General features: G+C 27.1%; 6 protein-coding genes across 6 annotated transcripts; 3 read left to right on the forward strand and 3 right to left on the reverse strand.

The window, feature by feature from the left end:
- Nucleotides 1-201: 201 nt before the first annotated feature.
- On the forward strand, nucleotides 202-1410 carry OCT59_018408 (uncharacterized protein; the record flags this gene model as incomplete). Its single annotated transcript, XM_066148754.1, has 4 exons — nucleotides 202-372; nucleotides 464-518; nucleotides 589-936; nucleotides 1004-1410. The coding sequence occupies 4 exons, from the start codon at nucleotides 202-204 to the stop codon at nucleotides 1408-1410; spliced, it is 981 nt and encodes a 326-aa protein (XP_066004650.1).
- A 2813-nt stretch (nucleotides 1411-4223) lies between these two features.
- On the reverse strand, nucleotides 4224-5342 carry OCT59_018409 (uncharacterized protein). Its single transcript, XM_066148755.1, has 2 exons — nucleotides 5223-5342; nucleotides 4224-5078 (listed from the first exon to the last, which is right to left on the reverse strand). The coding sequence occupies exon 2, from the start codon at nucleotides 4701-4703 to the stop codon at nucleotides 4407-4409; it is 297 nt and encodes a 98-aa protein (XP_066004651.1). The 5' UTR covers nucleotides 4704-5078; nucleotides 5223-5342; the 3' UTR covers nucleotides 4224-4406.
- An 873-nt stretch (nucleotides 5343-6215) lies between these two features.
- Nucleotides 6216-7131, forward strand: OCT59_018410 (uncharacterized protein; the record flags this gene model as incomplete). Its single annotated transcript, XM_025331662.2, has 2 exons — nucleotides 6216-7004; nucleotides 7108-7131. 2 exons carry the CDS (start codon nucleotides 6216-6218, stop codon nucleotides 7129-7131), a joined length of 813 nt encoding a protein of 270 aa, XP_025184401.1.
- A 1487-nt stretch (nucleotides 7132-8618) lies between these two features.
- On the reverse strand, nucleotides 8619-10088 carry OCT59_018411 (uncharacterized protein). Its single transcript, XM_025314857.2, has 4 exons — nucleotides 9922-10088; nucleotides 9508-9849; nucleotides 9131-9425; nucleotides 8619-9060 (listed from the first exon to the last, which is right to left on the reverse strand). Exons 1-4 carry the CDS (start codon nucleotides 10018-10020, stop codon nucleotides 8729-8731), a joined length of 1068 nt encoding a protein of 355 aa, XP_025184400.1. The 5' UTR covers nucleotides 10021-10088; the 3' UTR covers nucleotides 8619-8728.
- A 474-nt stretch (nucleotides 10089-10562) lies between these two features.
- OCT59_018412 (uncharacterized protein) lies at nucleotides 10563-13705 on the forward strand (the record flags this gene model as incomplete). The annotated part of the gene is made up of 11 exons (XM_066148756.1): nucleotides 10563-10800; nucleotides 10873-10964; nucleotides 11056-11204; nucleotides 11287-11359; nucleotides 11438-11821; nucleotides 11924-12016; nucleotides 12091-12392; nucleotides 12504-12769; nucleotides 12863-12982; nucleotides 13059-13133; nucleotides 13204-13705. The coding sequence occupies 11 exons, from the start codon at nucleotides 10563-10565 to the stop codon at nucleotides 13560-13562; spliced, it is 2151 nt and encodes a 716-aa protein (XP_066004652.1). The 3' UTR covers nucleotides 13563-13705.
- Nucleotides 13706-16185: 2480 nt separating this feature from the next.
- Nucleotides 16186-17694, reverse strand: OCT59_018413 (uncharacterized protein). The gene is made up of 4 exons (XM_025310248.2): nucleotides 17540-17694; nucleotides 17103-17456; nucleotides 16709-17015; nucleotides 16186-16623 (listed from the first exon to the last, which is right to left on the reverse strand). Exons 1-4 carry the CDS (start codon nucleotides 17636-17638, stop codon nucleotides 16301-16303), a joined length of 1083 nt encoding a protein of 360 aa, XP_025184398.1. The 5' UTR covers nucleotides 17639-17694; the 3' UTR covers nucleotides 16186-16300.
- Nucleotides 17695-18633: the final 939 nt, after the last annotated feature.

Raw genomic sequence — 18633 nt, forward strand, 5'->3', positions numbered from 1 at the left:
GTTTAATACTATATAATGATTATAGCTAACATATAAATAAATTAATTATTTTACTTGATAGGATATCAATTTGAATATAATAACGAAATTATTGAATTTGATCAAGCGAATATATTGCGATCTTGGCCAAATGATATTCAAATTCATCATGCATTTGATCAGTCACGCCAACTAGCATGTGATCTTGCTGAATTTCTAGGAATGTTGACTCCCGATATTGTACCTATTAATTCACTTCGGCCTTATATCTTAATAGGTCCTAATGATGGAGAAGTATCTGGTTCAGATAATCATGATGAATGCATGCAAGATTCAGATGAGAATTTTTCTAATCTTGATCTTTCTCAAATAATTGGTTATGCGGCTAAAGAAGTGAATCTTATAAGACAAAAAAGAAAATGAAAGGGAAAAAGTAAACATAAATAAAGATAGTCAAAATTTGTCTTTAAATGAATGTCAAAAGCAACTTTCTTTTATTGATATAGATGAAACATTGGATTCAAGTATAATTAATACAGGTAATGTTAAAGAATTACAATTTATAAATAATTATTTATAGATACTAATATTATTTATTTTAAATTTAAGATATTAATAATACTGATACTACTATACTGGTTACTGAAAATGTAATTGATTTTCAAGAAATGGTGTATCAACGTGAGAAGCATAATGCTTATAATTCTCGCAATATTGAACGTACAATTAAAACTAATAGTACAAAATTATGCAAATCTGGTTTAATTAAACCTAATCAAGCAAATCATATTGTCTCATTTTTTAGTAAAAATGAAAATGCTGAAATGCGAATTGTTAAACAACGTGAAAAGAGATGGAAAAATGAGCGAAAAACTATGAGCCAATCTCTTGCTACTTTTTATGAAAAGGGGCAATCAAAAAAACGGCAAAAAATTTTAATTGATAATAAAAATTTAAGTGAGTATAAATTGAATAAGTTTATTATATTATTAGAAATTATTAAAATAATTTTTTCATTTTATAGTTGAAAATATTGAATCAGCAAATATTAATAGTCATAATCCTCTTAATGAGCAAGATTTTGTTCTAGTTGTTTTTGGATTACAACTTTGTATTGGACAAGTAATTTCTAGCTTTTATGAAGCATATGGATATCATAGTTATCATCAAGAACCAATTACAGACATTGAAAATATATCATATATAACTCTCAAAGTTTTTACTTCTATACGTAATATTTTTTCAGCTTTAACAGAGGAGGGATGTTTTTTAATTACTCATCAACATCCAAAAAATGTTATTTATCATTTAAACATGCAAGATATAAAGGTTTTTGATGATAATACTCTTCAGTTATTAAACAAAGCAAAAATTCATTATAATTTTTTTAATCAAAAAGAAGTAATTCAGATAATTGCACAGAATTTATAACTTAGAGGTAAAGTTGTATAAAATTATAATAGGATTAGAACTTATATACTGATTTTGTATAAAGCTATTAATAAAAATTAAATGTATAAAGAACATATTAAAATTTAAATTTGGATCTGAGTTATTTATATATTCTTCGGGGTCCTGTTGGAGCCGATTTCCTATATAAAGAAAATAAAAAAAACGTTTTTTTTTATTAAAAAACGTTTTATTAAAGTTTCGAAACTTTAGTTTCGAAACTTAATTGGAATATCGGCGTCCACGCTGGAGCCGAATTCCTATACAAAAATAAAAAAAAACGTTTATTAAAAATATTCTATTAAAGAAAGTTTCGAAAATTTTTTTTAAAACTTTACCTGGAATATCGGTATCCACGCCAGAACTGATTTCCTACAAAAATTAATAAAAAAAAACGTTTTTATTGTTAAAAAACGTTTTTTAAGAAAGTTTCGAAACTTTAGTTTCAAAACTTAACTGGAATATCAGCATCCACGCTGGAGCCGATTTCCTATACAAAAATAAAAAAAACGTTTTATTAAAACGTTTTATTAAAGAAAGTTTCAAAAATTTTTTTCAAAACTTTACCTAGGGAACCGGTATCCACACCGGAATCGATTTCCTGCAAAAAATATAAAAAAGAAATGTTTTTAGCTAAAAACGTTTTTTTTTTAAAAGAAAGTTTCGAAATTTTTCGAAACTTTACCTGTAATATCGGTATCCACACTGGAACTGATTTTCTTCACTAAAAGTATAAAAAAGAAACGTTTTTTCATGTAAAAAACGTTTTTTTAAAGAAAGTTTTGAAACTTTTTTGATTTAATAAAAAGTTACCGAATTCAATGTGTACATTTACGGATGAAAGAGAAAGGCGAAAAGTTTAAAAAGTTTAAAAAAGTTTATTTTAAAAAGACCCGTAAAATGTCAATAGATCATCTGATTTTTTCAGTCATTTACCAACTGATTTGCCGAATTATTGCCAATTAGTTATTGATTTTTACCGTTTGGCAAATTTGGCAAATTTGTGTTGATTTATATGACCAATCAGTATAATTTTACTGAATGATCTTAAAAGAGCAATTTTTCGTATAACAATCGGTATAAATTGATTTTTCACCAAAAGACTAAATGAGTTTTCGTTTAACAATCAGTATTAGTTGATTTGTAAATGATTTTACCGATTTTTGCCATTGGTCAAAAAATGTGACGAATCACATGACCAATCGGCAAAAATTATGCCGAAAGCTCTTAACGGTCGAAAGTTTTGATTTCGACCAGTGTTATTAAATATTATCATTATTTACAATTATAATTATTATAATTTAGGATAAATTAAATTTAAAAAAAAGTACCAATTTATTCAAATATACTGTAATAGGACTCCGCTTACTTATAATAAAGGTACTGTAGAAAATTGGCCCTTTACTAATAGTTTTTACTTTACTTTTTTCTTAAATTCTATTGGTTAATTAGCTAAAAAGGAAAAAAATCATAACAATGTAACATAAAATTTCCTTTTATAGTAGGATCTGCAAAGAATTTTATATATGATTTTTACCTTAGGCCTGGGGGTGATCTATCTTATAAGTAAGTAGGGTCCTATTATAATATATGATATTATAAAAATCAATACAATTTGCTAAAACTCATAATTATGATTATTAATTAATTTTCAATCAACTTGCTCTATTTAAACTTATAAATTTAATTTGAATTTGCTAAAATTAAAATGTGAGTTATATATGTAATATCTGGAATTCTATTTCAATTATTAATAAAATATACTGGTAAGCAAAGGATATAACAAATTAAACCCCTATTTACTTAAGTGCAATAGTAAATATATCCTATAAGCATTCATACCAATGTAATCTTGTAATCTATATATAAAGAGTTAGTAAAAATTAAAAGAAAAAATTCAAATAGAGAAAAATTTTGAAAAAATTCTGAATGAAACTAAAATTTCTATCTGTAAAACAAAACTATTGGCAAAAATAATAAATTCAAGTAAGAAATAGTTGAAAGAATAGCCAATGTTATTCTTGTAGAATTGCTAGAAAAAATTATTACTAATTTCTTGGGTACTTGCTAAAAAAACAACTATACTAATTCATTCATTTCTAGCAATATGGAAAACTACTACATTAAGAGAAATCACTCTGGCATTAAAAGATAAGTTGAATGATATTTCTTTTTTGCCATGCTATACCTGGATCTCTTACTGAAAGTCTTTTAGCAATGAATCAAAAGCAAAACTTGATAAGTTGGAAGTATTAGGTTTCTGAATTTGTAATTACCAAAATATGCAAGGAGATTTATCTATCAGGAATTATAATACAAGTTGAAAGTCTTTTCTGTATTAAGTTTACAGCTCGTCCATTTGTAGCTTTTCTTGATGAGGCCAATGACATTATGTGTAAAACGTCTAGTACAAATGCACAGGAATCTGAGAGTGCAATACGAAAATCATTGAGACATGTATTGGCTATGGTCGCCTTTACAATACATCAACATTAACCTTATATCGTGATGAACATATTCATGTAGTTGATTGATCCAAATAGTGGAGCTGAAAGCTATGCGAATAGGATATGAGTTTTTGAGGCAGGTAAACATATGGCATTTGTATCTACTGAAGCAGTGATGGCTAGAGCATTAGTAGAAAAAACACCTACTGTAAGTTGTCTAACCTGATAATTCGTCTGTTAGAGCCCGTGCATATTATGGAGATATGGATGGGATCTGAAAAGATGGCTATACCATCAGACATAAATCCAAAACATTTTTTGAAAAACATCGCAACTTTTGTTAATTATGCATCATATGATCATGTAACATACAGAAACTTTATTAAAGTTATTCTGATATGAGCGATTTAGGCAATTTCATATGAGAACAGAACTGAGATATCTTATACTAAATACATTTCATATATTATACTAAAAATTAACATGATAAAATAATACAAATTAAGATTACAAATAGAAATCGAGAACACATTATTTGCGATCATTTCGATTAATATGATGGATACTTCGGATTTTTGCAACCGCTTTTTCGAGATACATCTTGTTGGCACATGGAACATGGTTTTCGGATTTCTCGTTCAAGCAGTGCATACCAACACACAGTTTCCCCATGGGTAGTTGCAGCCTTTGATTGTGGTAATATTCGAGTTTAACATTGGTATATTTATTGCCCTCGACAAATAAAGCTATTGAAGCTTGGTACCTGAACAGCATTTTACTAGTAATTGTGGTTGTTTTCCTTCCACTACGAACCGACGCCCCAAACATAAACTTCACAATCTTCTCTTCCCGTTGATATCGTTATATTTACTGCTGCCAGACTTTTTTTATTCGTGTCCATCATATCATCATTCTTGAGAGATATTTTTTTTGGTCTTGAAAGCCCATTCCCTTAAATGATTCCATCCTCATAATGTATATTGTCCATAGGAGTGCGTTCGTGTCCATCATATCATCATTCTTGAGAGATATTTTTTTTGGTCTTGAAAGCCCATTCCCTTAAATGATTCCATCCTCATAATGTATATTGTCCATAGGAGTGCGGCCGCATCCCATACAGAATTAGTCGACAGAATGATGGTTCTATTAATTTTCCTCCAGTGCCAAAGGGAATAAACGGAATCCTGACCTGGGCTTTGGTTCCTAAATGAAAATTTTTTCATTAGCCATATCTATCACTTCGAAATATTGCAAATAATAAATAAATTCAATTCAATTTTATTTTATTACTATAATAATGTATTACTGGGAATATATGATTATATTCGGGTTATTTTCAAAACATACCTGAAGGGTTTTATTTAATCAATTTTTTGGTCCATTTTTCATTATTAAGGTTTTCTAATCAAGGACCAAGCAAAAAAAATTGAAATTAGCAGTAGTACTTTACAAAAGGGACAAAAGGGACAAAAGTGGTATATCTGGGGGGATCATATTCTTTATTGTTTTCATAATCCCTTTATTGCAAATTCGGCCGCAGTGTTAATCAATGGATCAATACAAATTAAAATATTATTTAATCATACTAATTTGTTGATATTAATGATTTGACTGATCGATCTAACGTATTACATCTAACAACTGTTTTTTGACAAGTAAAAATATTAAGTGGTAGTAAAAAAAGTAAAATAAATTAATCAGTTTGCATGATCTTAACAGTCAAATAGCTTTTATTATATTAATAGATCCTCTAAAAATAACGACTGCGGTTATACAAAATCACATGATACAGTGGCGTAGTCATATCACATTCATTATTTATACTTTATAGTGTTTAAAACAACCAAAACAACCTATAGTCTGAAAAAAATCGCGAAGTTGTGTTTTAGCACGTGATTTTGATTTATTCAACGCAAAATTATAAATTGCTATTGGCGCAGTAATCAAAGCATTAGTAAAATAAATTCGGTATTTCCCTTAAAATCATTTTTTTTCCCAAGTAATTACGTATTTATAACTATATCATTACGTATTTCATCATAAAAGCCAACAAACCACAAATCAAGAGTATATAAAATTAAAATAATAAGAGTTACTGCGCAAGAATCATAATCTAAGGAGTAATTTGATTACAGTATTAATAGTATTAATCATTGTTTCGCTATTTAAAAATTATAATAAAAAAGAACCTCTTTTTTTTTAATCATAATCTAATGAGTAATTTTATTACAGTATTAGTCATATTTTACGTACCTTGTAAATTACTCTACCATTCTAACTTTTAACATTCTTCAGAAAGAAACTCGTATTATCTTTAACTTTAAAAACTCTAAATTCATTATGGAACCGATAGGATCTAAGCCACCACAATTAGGTATGGCTTTCATCGAAGCTAAATGGACGTTTCATCGTCTTGATGCAATAAATGCAAGGCCTAAAATGGGTGTTGACTATTATGTTGATAACGAAAATTTTCTAAAATATTTTAAATTTGATGAAATTAACCCAAATGGAATTTCATGTTTTGTGCCCTTGGGTAACCCACCTCATAATAATCCAATCAGTAAAAGAAAGGACTGCTTTGTCATTCCAAAAGGCACATATCTTCCAAATGGATTAATTCTAGTCTTTACAAATTTTATGAAACTTCGGTTTCCATCTGGCATTCAGGATGCCTGGCATTTTGTCATCGCTCCTACAGAACGTATGACATTAACAAGTTATACAGACGCCATAAGAAACATCGATTGGGAGCTTTGTGAAATCAAGGCTAACGGTGAACTAAAAAAATTAATCCACGAAGATGACGATTTAAGAGGCGTGAAAGATTTTCGTATAAATATGTTATATTGGCTCATAGAAATTTGGTATACGCAGACAGATGATGAGATAGATCGTCTCCTTGCTAATGATATCCATACGTGGATATCAATTAAAAAACCAAATTTTAATGATTTAATTAACGACAAACAACGTGCTCGCACCGCATTTTCTGCAATGGCTCGATTGGATGCGGATGAGTCAGTAACACTAGAAACGTACAAATATACCATTTTAGGTGATCTCGAAGATTTATTTGGATGGAAAGAATCTAGTTTTATTGATCCTAAGGTTGAAGATTATCATCCGGTAAGAAATTTTATTTATTTATTTATTTTTTTTAAAAAAATAAAAGTTAATTTTTTTGGGAGACTAATTTTATGGTTATTTCTTATTATTTTAATGGAAAAAGTCATTACGTACTGAATCGCGGTGATTATTATAACTTACCATCATCGATTGATCTATATCCGAATATAATATGATAGTAGCGTGACTGACGGACATGGACAACTGGCTTCTTTACAAAATATAAAAAAGTAATGAAAACATTTAAAATTTAAAATTATGTGTATATAGCATACTCGCAAATATAAATTTAGCTGTTAGCTTTATTTTTTAGCATTACATAAATCAGATTTTTTCAAAAAGTTGTAATAATAAAGAGATAAAGAAGTAAGTGAGAATAGAATTAGCTATAGAAAAAGAGTTTGCAAATGTTTTACTAATTGGTAATGTAGATAATAAAAAAAAATCATTAATTGTCAGTACATTCTAATAGCTAATGTTTCGCAACGCATTGTAGAATTTTATGTTGATGAAATTACTGATACATAATTTCAAATATTCCCATCGAACTTCGTCTCTAAAAATACCATCACTTAATCTTTATTTTTTTTCCCAGAATTTTTGAAAGGCAAGAACGGATTCCCATAGTATTGCGAAAATTAAAAAATCACATGATCTTAATATGTTGTAATCGGGCGTCCTTATCTTACGAGGGGGTGTACAATCTTAACGTACACCTGGCGGCCCGAGTTTAGGAGTTATGCACGTGCACGTGCATTAATTCCGGCCAGTTCCGTACGTTAATATCGTACGCCCCCAGTGTACGTTAAGGAACCCCGTTGTAATCACGTCTTACTGCGCATTGTATGTAAGCCACCCACGTGATTTGAAAAAATTGCAATCCGCCTGATAATTCTAGGCGGTTACCGGAGAGATAATAGGACTCATCATTGCTGAGACTTTCCTTTCGTATCTTCAGTCACAATAATAATAACCTCTACCTTTGTAATAATCCCCTTCATCATACCATATTTCACCCTCTTCGATTTGGGATTCACCCAAAGAATTAGAGACATGGTTGAGACGCTTACGGCAGGCGCAGTTGCATCACTACCGAAGTCACGTGAGTGCGTGAATTTCATGCAAAAAAAAAATGTATCGATTTGCATGGTAAACTTTGAGAGTTTATCTGCGTTATAAGATTTGATTCGCATAATCTTATCTTCTCCAATTTCGTTAAATAACATATATATAGGCTTAGTTAGCTGGGTTTTTTTGCGCAATTCTACACAAGAGACTCCTGAAAGATACTGTAGCATTTCATCATAAATCTGCCCCTCGCAAGTTCATAGGCTTTTTTTTGTCCATTCTTTAAAATTCCAGGTAAAATCTCACTCTGTCTTTTTTCAAAATACTTCTTGTTTGGCTCGTATAGTCTTAATTTCAGCAAATTTCGTTTTTTCATATAGATAGGCTAATATTAGAATTTAAAATTAAATTAAAATTAATATATAAGTTATTACAATTATTACAATACATGATATTTTTTTAATAAAATATAAAAATAAATTATTATATCTGATATATGACTTTACTACTTATATATAATGGTTCTGTAATTTAATATAATCCATAATTTGTATATTTAAAGTGTTTTTTTATTTAAAATTAAAAAAATATACAATTAAAATATTTACTAAAATTATAAAATCAAAAAAAAAATAATAATATAGTAGTAAAACCTCTTAGAATTCATTAATATTACTAATAGTTTCCATAATTGGTTGATAATACTTTGCATTACCATCAGATAGTCTACCAATTTCAAATATATTCCAATTACCTTTTTCATCTTTCTCATTTCTTTCAACTACACACATTATAACTGCTTGTGAATCAGCAGCAGATTGAATAGTGTAAGAACATAATTGTACATCAGGATCTGAAGGATCATACATTTTAAATGAAGGATTTGGAAAACATCCAATATTTGGTGAATTATATGCACTTAAAATAAAATATAATCTTGTTATTTCACTTGGCATCAATGCTAAATTTGCCGTAATACAATGATGTCCTATATATAAGAAAAAAAAATTAATCATATAAACCTCTAATAAAGCTCAAATCGCATATTTATTTATTACCTCTTTTATTGACATGGTCCATAATATCACCGGAATGTGAAACATTAGGAACATCATTAAAATTCTTTTTAGACCAATCAAAAGTACGGTAAAGTTGATTTCCTGCATAAAGCATACAAGTACCATCTAAAAAATCTCTTCCGGTTGACGGATATCCCCAGAATAAATCAAAAGTTAATGCATTAATAGATAATTCTTTTGAAATAGAATATAATAAAACCATAAGTTGGATATGACTTTCAGGAACTATTGAATATTCAGATAATTTGTTTTTAGTTCCTTCATCTGAAAAAGTCTAAAATTGAGAAATGTTAGTTATTGACTAAAAAAAAAATAATAAAATCTTGGAGTATTTGTCAATATAACTAATGACTTACTTGTAATTCAACGCCCTTATAGCTTAATTTTTGTTTATTAAATCTAACTTTAGTTTGTTTTTCTATAGCTTCTTTTAAATCCGCAACAGTATTAAGATCTTCCAATTTAAAATTTAATTTTGTACCATTCAATAAAATCACATAAATATTTCCTTTTGCAGTATTGATTTCACCATTTTGATTCAGATTATTTTTATTTTTCGTAAGATTAATTCGAAATAATGCTTTTTCCCATGCTAAATTTAAATCTTTAACTTCTTGTTTTGAAATAATTACTTCACATTCAGGACATTTTTGCGGAGTTTGATCTGCTTTTTGAACATCAAAGTAATTTATTAAACACTTTGCGAATGAAAAAAAAATACGTGAGTATACTGAATGATTTTACTAAACAAAAAACTAATTGAAATTTACCTTTAGACAAAAACTAGGAATGTGAGAGCACTTCCTTCCAATAATATCGGCTGGAAATTCTTTAGATAATTTATCAATCTGGCAATTTGTGCACTTCATGACTTTATGAATTATTTTCTTAGTATTTGATCTTATATTTATAAATTATAATCGCGGAAAAGAAATCCGAATATTTCCACAAGTTCGGAAATGTGTGAAATAACAATTAAAGCTCGATCGACCTCAATGTTACAGAAGTGGTAATTTAACAATGTCATTTTTGATAGAACTTTCTATTTAAGGTTCTATTATACGCAGCATCAGTTGTATCATATTAATGCATAACGGATTCAATTGGCCGATTATATAATAAATGATTAAACAAACCAGTTAGCCAATAACCTACCCTTTGTGAGTCAGACGGTTGGCATCTGACATATCACGTGAGTAACGTGATATAGTCAGCGATTTCCCCATATTTTGGGAACTAAAAAAAAATGACAAATAACATGTGATTGTCGGTTTAAATTATCGTCTTACGTGTCACAAAAAAAACGCTTAAATTTTAGAATTTTAGATGCGCGTCGGCTTTATTCTCGAGTTTCTGGCCTTTTATTTATTCTCATTTAATTATTATTTAATGCTATTTGTATAATCATAATATGCCACCAGCTAAAGTATTAAAAGATCTTTCAGTTAATCTTTATTTTACTCTTCCTCCAAATAATACGCAAACAAGGTTTACAATTCAAATTAAAAAAGACCAATTATTGATTGATGTAGTTAGACATTTTATGAACACAGACAATATTCCATGTTATTTGGAGAACTCCGTTCTTTCGACTATTGAATCATTAATGAACGAAAGTTGGCGTAGAGATATGGAAAGAGATTCAAAAAGTATCCAATACGACTTTTACTTCTTTGTTAAATTAATTTATTCTTATTTGTGATTGATTTTAACTTATTTAGTTCAAGATGGATCAGATGCAACAAATATTCGCGAGAATCTTATAGCTAAATATAAGAAGTACACAACGAAATATAATGATTCTCCTTCAGAGGTTTTTAATCTCTTTTTTTGAAAAAAAATAAAAATAAAAATAAAAAATATATATATAGTATTTAAAATTTTTTTTATTAATCTTTTTTTAGAACATTTTCCCTAAAGCATATCATACACTTGTTCATTCTCCTGTACCATCAATATTTGACACACTTTTACAATTAGAACAAAAATATAAGCAGGCAATTAAAGACCTGGTATCTTCTGGAGAAAAGGAATTGGAAAATGTAAGGGAAAGGTAAAATTAGTATTATCTTTTTTTTAAAAAAAAATTTAGTATCTCTTTATATCTTAATACATTTTCTTATAATTCATTTAAGACATCAGAAAGAAATAGAAGAAATTGAACCGGGATCTATTCAAAATGATTTGATAGAAAAACATCATCAGGAGGTAAAGCCATCATTTATTTTATTCTTGGCGGATTGTAATTTAATAAAAAGAATATTCTCTCTCCCTTTTTTTTATTAGGAAGTTGAGTGTAATCGAGCTACTTTAGTAAGTGGGCTCGAAGATATTAAGAGATCACAGAGAAAAGAATATTGTGAATTTGTAACCAGACTTTATCAAGCACACCAACGATGGTTAACGGAAAATCAATCAGCAACAGATATAAATTGGATATTCCAATTAGATGGAAAAGAAATTGTTAGTGAAGTTATAGCTGATATGAAAAAACGTCAAAAAGAATTATCAAAACAAATATTACGATTAGTCCAAAAAAGCGGAGCTCGTAGTCGTCATGGAAGTATAAGTTCTTTGTCAGAAGTTATATTACCAAATTTGATGCCACCAACATCTCCAATGTTTTCACCTTCAGGCGAAGATAATAATAAGAAACCGGCCTATTTTAATGTGTGAACATTCAGATTTATATATACTTATGATACAAATAGAGAATAATTTTTTTTTTAATTTTCATATAATAACTTAAATTTTATTTAAACATCGAGATAGGAAGAAGATCCTCATATATTAAAAAGAATGGAAGAAATGGGGTTTGATCAAGAGAAAGCTAGGGTGGCTTTGGAAATGACAAATGGAAATATGGTGATTATAAACCATCCCATTTATTCCTCCTATAAATAATTACTGAATCATAATAAAAATTTGAACTTTTTTAGGAACATGCAGTTAATTTTTTATTAGATCCCAAAATTAACAATCAAATAGCCAATACTTCAGCTACTCTAACTCGACGTCCTTCTATTCCTTTTGTGAGTTCACCTTTGAAAGAACAAACCGGAAGTATCGGCAAACGATCAAAATCTCAACGGAAACCCATTATGACAATTCCTATCAAACAAGAAAGGAAAAATACTTGGTCGACCTTTTTTCAGCAGAAACAACCGTTGGCTTCACCTTCATCCGTAAGAAAGATCGGTGGATGGCTTAGTAGAAAAAGCCTTGAAGGAGATGGGAACGGGTTGGAATATTTTTATATAAATTGCTCTATACCATGTTCCATTGCAATATTTGGAAAGACAATCGAGCCAATACAAATCAATGTTGATCCATTTTTTTCGTTTCAAAAAAGCCATGGGCCAAATTTTCAATTAGATAATCCCCAACTTGTCGAATCATTTACAATTTCCCTTGGAAACCAAGTGAAATCGACCCATAATCTTCGACTTTTGGTATCTGATACGGAAGACCTGCTCAGTTCATCCAATGATGCTCGCGATATGGCATATAGAGCTCAAACTGCTGCTAATTTATATTCTCAAAATCTAACGGCAGTTGTTTTACTATTGACACCCAACGACTGGCCTAAATATAAACTAGGCGAAAGTGCTAATAAAGGTTAACAATATTTACATTTTGTATTTTTATTTATTTATTTATTTAATTTAATATCTAAATCTAAATAAAATGTTTGTATTTTTTTTTAAATAGCATTTTTTAAGAGATGTAAAGAATCTACGGATTTCCATTTTGAAGACGTAGAATCGCAGTTTGACGCTATTGAAAAAGATTTTACAACTTCAGATCATACAGTGTATTCTGTACAAGAAGGCAAGAAAATTTAAAATATATTAATCGTTCTTTCTAGTTATATATTAATCCAATTTCTATATTTCGAAAATTACAGGAGACTTTTTTATTACAAGGCATTCAAATTTACCATTGGTTCATATTGTGTTTCATTTAGTGATTGAATTTGAGTGTAGGTATACCTTTAATCATTTCTTTATAAAAAAGAGTATGTTATTAATTTAATTATTTATTTTATTTAGCAATTCAAAAATCAGAACTTACATATAGATCAAATGCAATTAACGGGTTGCGTAATATATTAAAAATAATTGATAGGTTTGATATAACGAGTATTTCATTACCAATTTTATTGTTGCCATCAGATATTGATATATTTACAGCGACGGATCAAACTGATGAAAATATGCTTATAAAAAGAGGAGAATTAGTGTTGAAATGTACAAAAGGATTTATGATGAATAATGTGAGCGTACCAAAACATGTAACAGAAAAAGAACAGGAAACTAAAACCGTTACATTTTTATTGAATAAAGATGTATCCGAACAACAATTTAATAATTTTAGACAATTATTAACTGGAATTTTTAGAGCTAGTTAATAATGTATATTATAATATCGGGTAAATTTTGAGAATAGAATAAATTATTTAAAGGGAGAATTAAAAAAAACATTAAGATAATATATTTATGTATAGATATTAAATAAATTTTTTAATTAAGTAATGAATGAGAATACCAGTTCAAATCAGTTGACTCCATATTATAATATGTTTATTGAATATTTAATAAGGCTTTTATTATCCTTTCTATAGCCCATATAGCCTCAAATAAAGTTATGATTCATTTACCAATTATCAGCTGATAATGCATCATTTATATATATATATTTATCAATTTTATAATAATTTTTTCTCATTGGAACATTATTTGTAATGAATTTGATAATTCTAATACTAATGATAAGCTTAGACTTCATAATTTTAATTTAATACTAACAAATGACTTGAATTCAATGAAATTTTTCTTCTATTTACACCCATATTATATTTTATACCTAAAATTTTTCTTTTTTTAAATTAATCTTAATTTCTAATCCATATTCTTTCTAAATATATGCAAATATAATTGTGAAATTTTTTCATATAGACAAATAATTCAATTCAAAAAAATAACTTTTAACAACTGCTATTAAAAAATTAATAAATTATATATAATTTTTTGTTTTTTATAATAATTTATTTGTAAGATTATAAAAAATTTTTATTTAAATCTATTTACTATAAATTTTAAATATAGAAAATAATCAATATATAAGTTTAAAAGAATTTAAAAAGGATATTTATTTAATATTAACTATTTTATACCTTTTTTATTTATTATATAATACCAATTTGATTTATATAGATTAAATATTTTATCATACAAATATAATTTCAATTAATATTGTAATAATTTTAACTTAAAATTTAATGTATAATATTAATATTTATATAATTTCTAATATATATAAATGAAATTTAAAATTGTGAATCATTATAAATAGGATATATAAAATAAGAATCCTAACTTGCTTTATAATGTGTATTCTAATTAGTATTATTTTGGTAAATTATTTAAAATAATAAAGATTGAGCTTAAATAATTAAAATAATTCTAAAATTATAACAAATAAAAATTTATAGCAATAATCCTATTATAGTGCAGAACCTCTATACTCAACTACTTATGTATAATAACAATTGATTGATTATAAATTCCTAAAAAAAAATTTTTTTATATTAAATTAAAAAATTTAACCGATAATTTTTATAGATATGACCATTAGCTTTAAAAATTATCGGTTATTTTTTTTCTAAATTAAATTTTGGCTGAGTTTTAGCTGTTTAAAAATCTGTAATTTAAATATATTGATTAAATTTAGTTAAAATTGAGACTAGTTTAAATTTTTGTATTACAAGTTTTTTTAGCCATATTTAATGTACAGATTTTTTTTTTAATATGCTAAGAAGAAAAAAAATTTTTAAAACTGCAAAAAAAGATTTAATAAATAAGGTTGTTTAAATATAGGTTAATTTAATGTTATAGATTATAATTATATACCATCAAGTGAATATTTAAAAGACAGTTCAGATGAATTTATAAATGAAAAAATTCAAAAACTAAGTAATTTTACTTTAATTTGATCAAAAAATACATATAATAAAATACAAATCTCATCATCATATACCTGATTCATCAGTTTATAATGAAATACAATAAATAAATATATTATATAAATTTTAATATCTAAAATTCTAATTTCTGATTGGTTAATATATGTATCACGTGATGCTTACATAATCTGAAAAATTGAGACTTTTTATTTTATTTTATAAATCAATTCCTTTTAATAAATAGAGTTTGATTTTTTTTATAAAATTAAAATCCAATCATAAAATCAAATTTTATTCAATTTTTTTTAAGTTCCTATTATAGAGGTTCTGCACCGTAATAACAGAAATGTTTAATAAATTACCTAAATCCTAATTTATTACTATATATAATAAAAATTAATTTAATAATTTAAATATAATAAATATAAATAAAATAAAATTATTTATGGTATATTCTAGTTATTATCTATTTCGCGGATAGTAATTGGTCGTAATTAAATGCGCAGCACTGTAGTTTACTAAATTACAAAAAACTCTGAAGTTCCCGCAGCAAAAAATATTGACAAAAATAAAGTATGATATATTATGATTTTGGTCGATTTTTTTTACTCACATGTTAGTGTTGTAATAGCATATATTGATATATAAATAAAAGCAATAATTAAAATCAGAAAGTCAATTAAATTAATTACGATCAATTTCTAAAGGACATTAATATCACAAATACTGCATGTTTCTTATAACTGATGACCATTTATTCTATTCAAACAGAAGACAAAATGAAACCAGATCATGGGATTAATATTAAGAATGATGTAATAGTAATAGATAGTTTAAACAAAGTTGTAGTCAACAATTATATTAAAAATAATGAAATCAATATTTGAGTTATACCAAAAAAAAATTTCAGGATTAAATCTAATCCAAATCAAGACGTTTAATCATTATAATGAAATTCTAAAAATTTCTATCCCAAATTTTTTGTGAACTTTAATTTCTAACTTCATCTCTGTATGTATTTGTATCACCTATTTAGATCTCATGTAATCTGGATAAAAATCATTTCAATAATCTACATCATCTACATCATTGTGCTCACTCACAATTTTATTTAAATAATAATACAAAAAAAAAAGAGAGAAAAAGATTATTATTCTAATAACAAAAAAATAAATAAAATTACCTTAATATTGGTTTATACCATTAATAGTATTTAGAATTGGTTGATAATTCATCGCGTTACCGGCAGATAATTTACCAATTTCAAATACATTCCAACTATTTATATCATTTTTTTCAACTACGCACATTATGACTGCTTGCGAGTCAGCAGCGGATTGTATAGTATAAGAACATAGTTGTGCATCAGGATTTGAAGGGTCAAACATATTAAATGAAGGGTTCGGAAAACATCCAATATTCGGTGAATTATATGCGCTCAAAATGAAATATAATTTTGTAACATCAGGAGGCATTGATGCTAAATTTGCTGTAATACAATGATGTCCTGCATATAATAATAAAGAATATTATATAAAATAATCCAAGATGATCAAATATTAAAACTTTTTTTTTTCTTTCTTACTATTTACCTCTTTGATTAATATGGTCCATAATATCACCAGAATGCGAAATATTGGGAATATCACTAAATCTTGTAGCAGCATAGTCAAAAGTTCGATAATGCTGACTCTCTGATCCAATTCCTGTATAAAGCATACAAGTGCCGTCCAGAAAATCACTTCCGGTTGTTGGATATCCCCAGAATAAATCAAAAGTTAATGCATTAATAGATAATTCTTTTGAAATAGAATATAATAAAACCATAAGTTGGATATGACTTTCAGGAACTATTGAATAATCAGATAATGGATTTTTGGTTCCTTGATCTGAAAAAGTCTAAAATTACACAAGACAAAATTTTAATTATTTAACTAAGGAAAAAAAAAATTCGTCCCACTTTTAATTAACATAAACATAACTTACTTTCAATTCAGCGCCTTTATAACTTAATTTTTGTTTATTAATCCTAACCTTAGTTTGTTTTTCTATAGCTTCTTTTAAATCCGCAACAGTATTAAGATCTTCCAATTTAAAAGTTAATTTTGTACCATTCAGTAAAATCACATAGACATTTCCTTTTGCTGTATTATTTTCACCATTTTGATCTGGATTATTTTTATTTTTCGTCTTAATTTCCGAAATATTCTTAAGACTAATCCTAAATAGTGCTTTTTCCCAAGCTAGATTTAATTCTTTAATCTCATGTTTTGAAATAATCACTTCACATTCAGGACATTTTTGTTGAGCCTTTTGAACATCAAAGTGTTTTATTAAACACTTAACATAAAAAAACCAAAAAAATTAAATTAGAAATAATCGAAATATTTTACTAAAAAAATGTAAGAATAATTAAAATTTACCTTTAAACAATGAGTAGGAATATGAATACACTTTCGGCCAATAGTATCGACCGGAAATTCTTTAGATAATTTATCAATCTGACATTTAGTACACTTCATATTATAGCTTATTAAAGTTTGAAGTGTCAAGAAAGGGGAGTTGGTTTTTTTTGTCACAAAATTTTGTATTTATAAGTTTTTCTGCAAATCGTCAATCAAGACGTACGTGACTGCCACAGACGCAGTAAATCGGTGATTATGATCCGTATAATTAACCAAAAAAGGAAAGTATAGACCGTCTATACTTATTTATGAATTTATCACACTAAACATGTGTCAAATAGACTGCGTCTACGCCTTATAATATACAAAAGTAGTAATTTCACTATGTTATTTACTTTATTCAATTTGGAATCTCATTGTCTCTCATTTTAGATAGAATTTCTTCACTTATCTTTTTAAATGCTTATGTTCCAAGGGGCATTTCGGAATTTTATATAATATAGGGTGTACAGTATATACAGTACATACTGACCACTGACCAGCAAAAATTGCACTAAATTACTAATTGATTCCAAACGTTATAAATAACGAGTTATAACAGTGACACCGTGAGAATATAACAGATTAGAGGAATCTTATTGATTTCTAAGAACCTTTAGAAATTGTAAGGTTATCGCTTAATCGGCGTCTCAAATCAATCTATTTTAAAACATTATATTAGACACATAATATTCCAGATATTCGATTCCACAGAATATTAACATTTTCTATTATGGAGAATGAATTATGGCAATGACAGGGATCACGCCTTTGAAAAATTGATTTAATGCTATTTCTCTTCTTTGTGTTTTTGTGTTTGAAATTCGAAGTCATTAGTCTTGAGTCTTGTAAATTTTTAAAGAGTGAATTAGCCTCACGGCGTATTATGCTGTATATATTGGATATGCTATACATTAGATTTAATATTATAGATTAAATCTTTCCAATTTGCCGGATAAGAAATCACGTGAATTTAAACAGGTTTTTCTTCGCAAGGGGGTACTAAATTTATTTTTGGGCATCATTGTTAAAAAGGAATTAATATAAAGTCTTCCGGTTAAGATTTTTTTTAA

The sequence above is a fragment of the Rhizophagus irregularis genome, chromosome 27 (assembly GCF_026210795.1).
Source record: "Rhizophagus irregularis chromosome 27, complete sequence".
Lineage (NCBI taxonomy): Eukaryota > Fungi > Glomeromycota > Glomeromycetes > Glomerales > Glomeraceae > Rhizophagus > Rhizophagus irregularis.

Coding starts and splice junctions, on each gene's coding strand:
- OCT59_018409 (XM_066148755.1), bottom strand. CDS start 4,703: ATGTTTGGGGCGTCGGTTCGTAGTGGAAGGAAAACAACCACAATTACT.
- OCT59_018411 (XM_025314857.2), bottom strand. CDS start 10,020: ATGAAGTGCACAAATTGCCAGATTGATAAATTATCTAAAGAATTTCCA. Junction 9,850..9,921: donor TTCCTAGTTTTTGTCTAAAG/GTAAATTTCAAT, acceptor TCATTCGCAAAG/TGTTTAATAAATTACTTTGA. Junction 9,061..9,130: donor GGACCATGTCAATAAAAGAG/GTAATAAATAAA, acceptor TCTTATATATAG/GACATCATTGTATTACGGCA.
- OCT59_018413 (XM_025310248.2), bottom strand. CDS start 17,638: ATGAAGTGTACTAAATGTCAGATTGATAAATTATCTAAAGAATTTCCG. Junction 17,016..17,102: donor ATAAAGGCGCTGAATTGAAA/GTAAGTTATGTT, acceptor GTGTAATTTTAG/ACTTTTTCAGATCAAGGAAC. Junction 16,624..16,708: donor GGACCATATTAATCAAAGAG/GTAAATAGTAAG, acceptor TATTATATGCAG/GACATCATTGTATTACAGCA.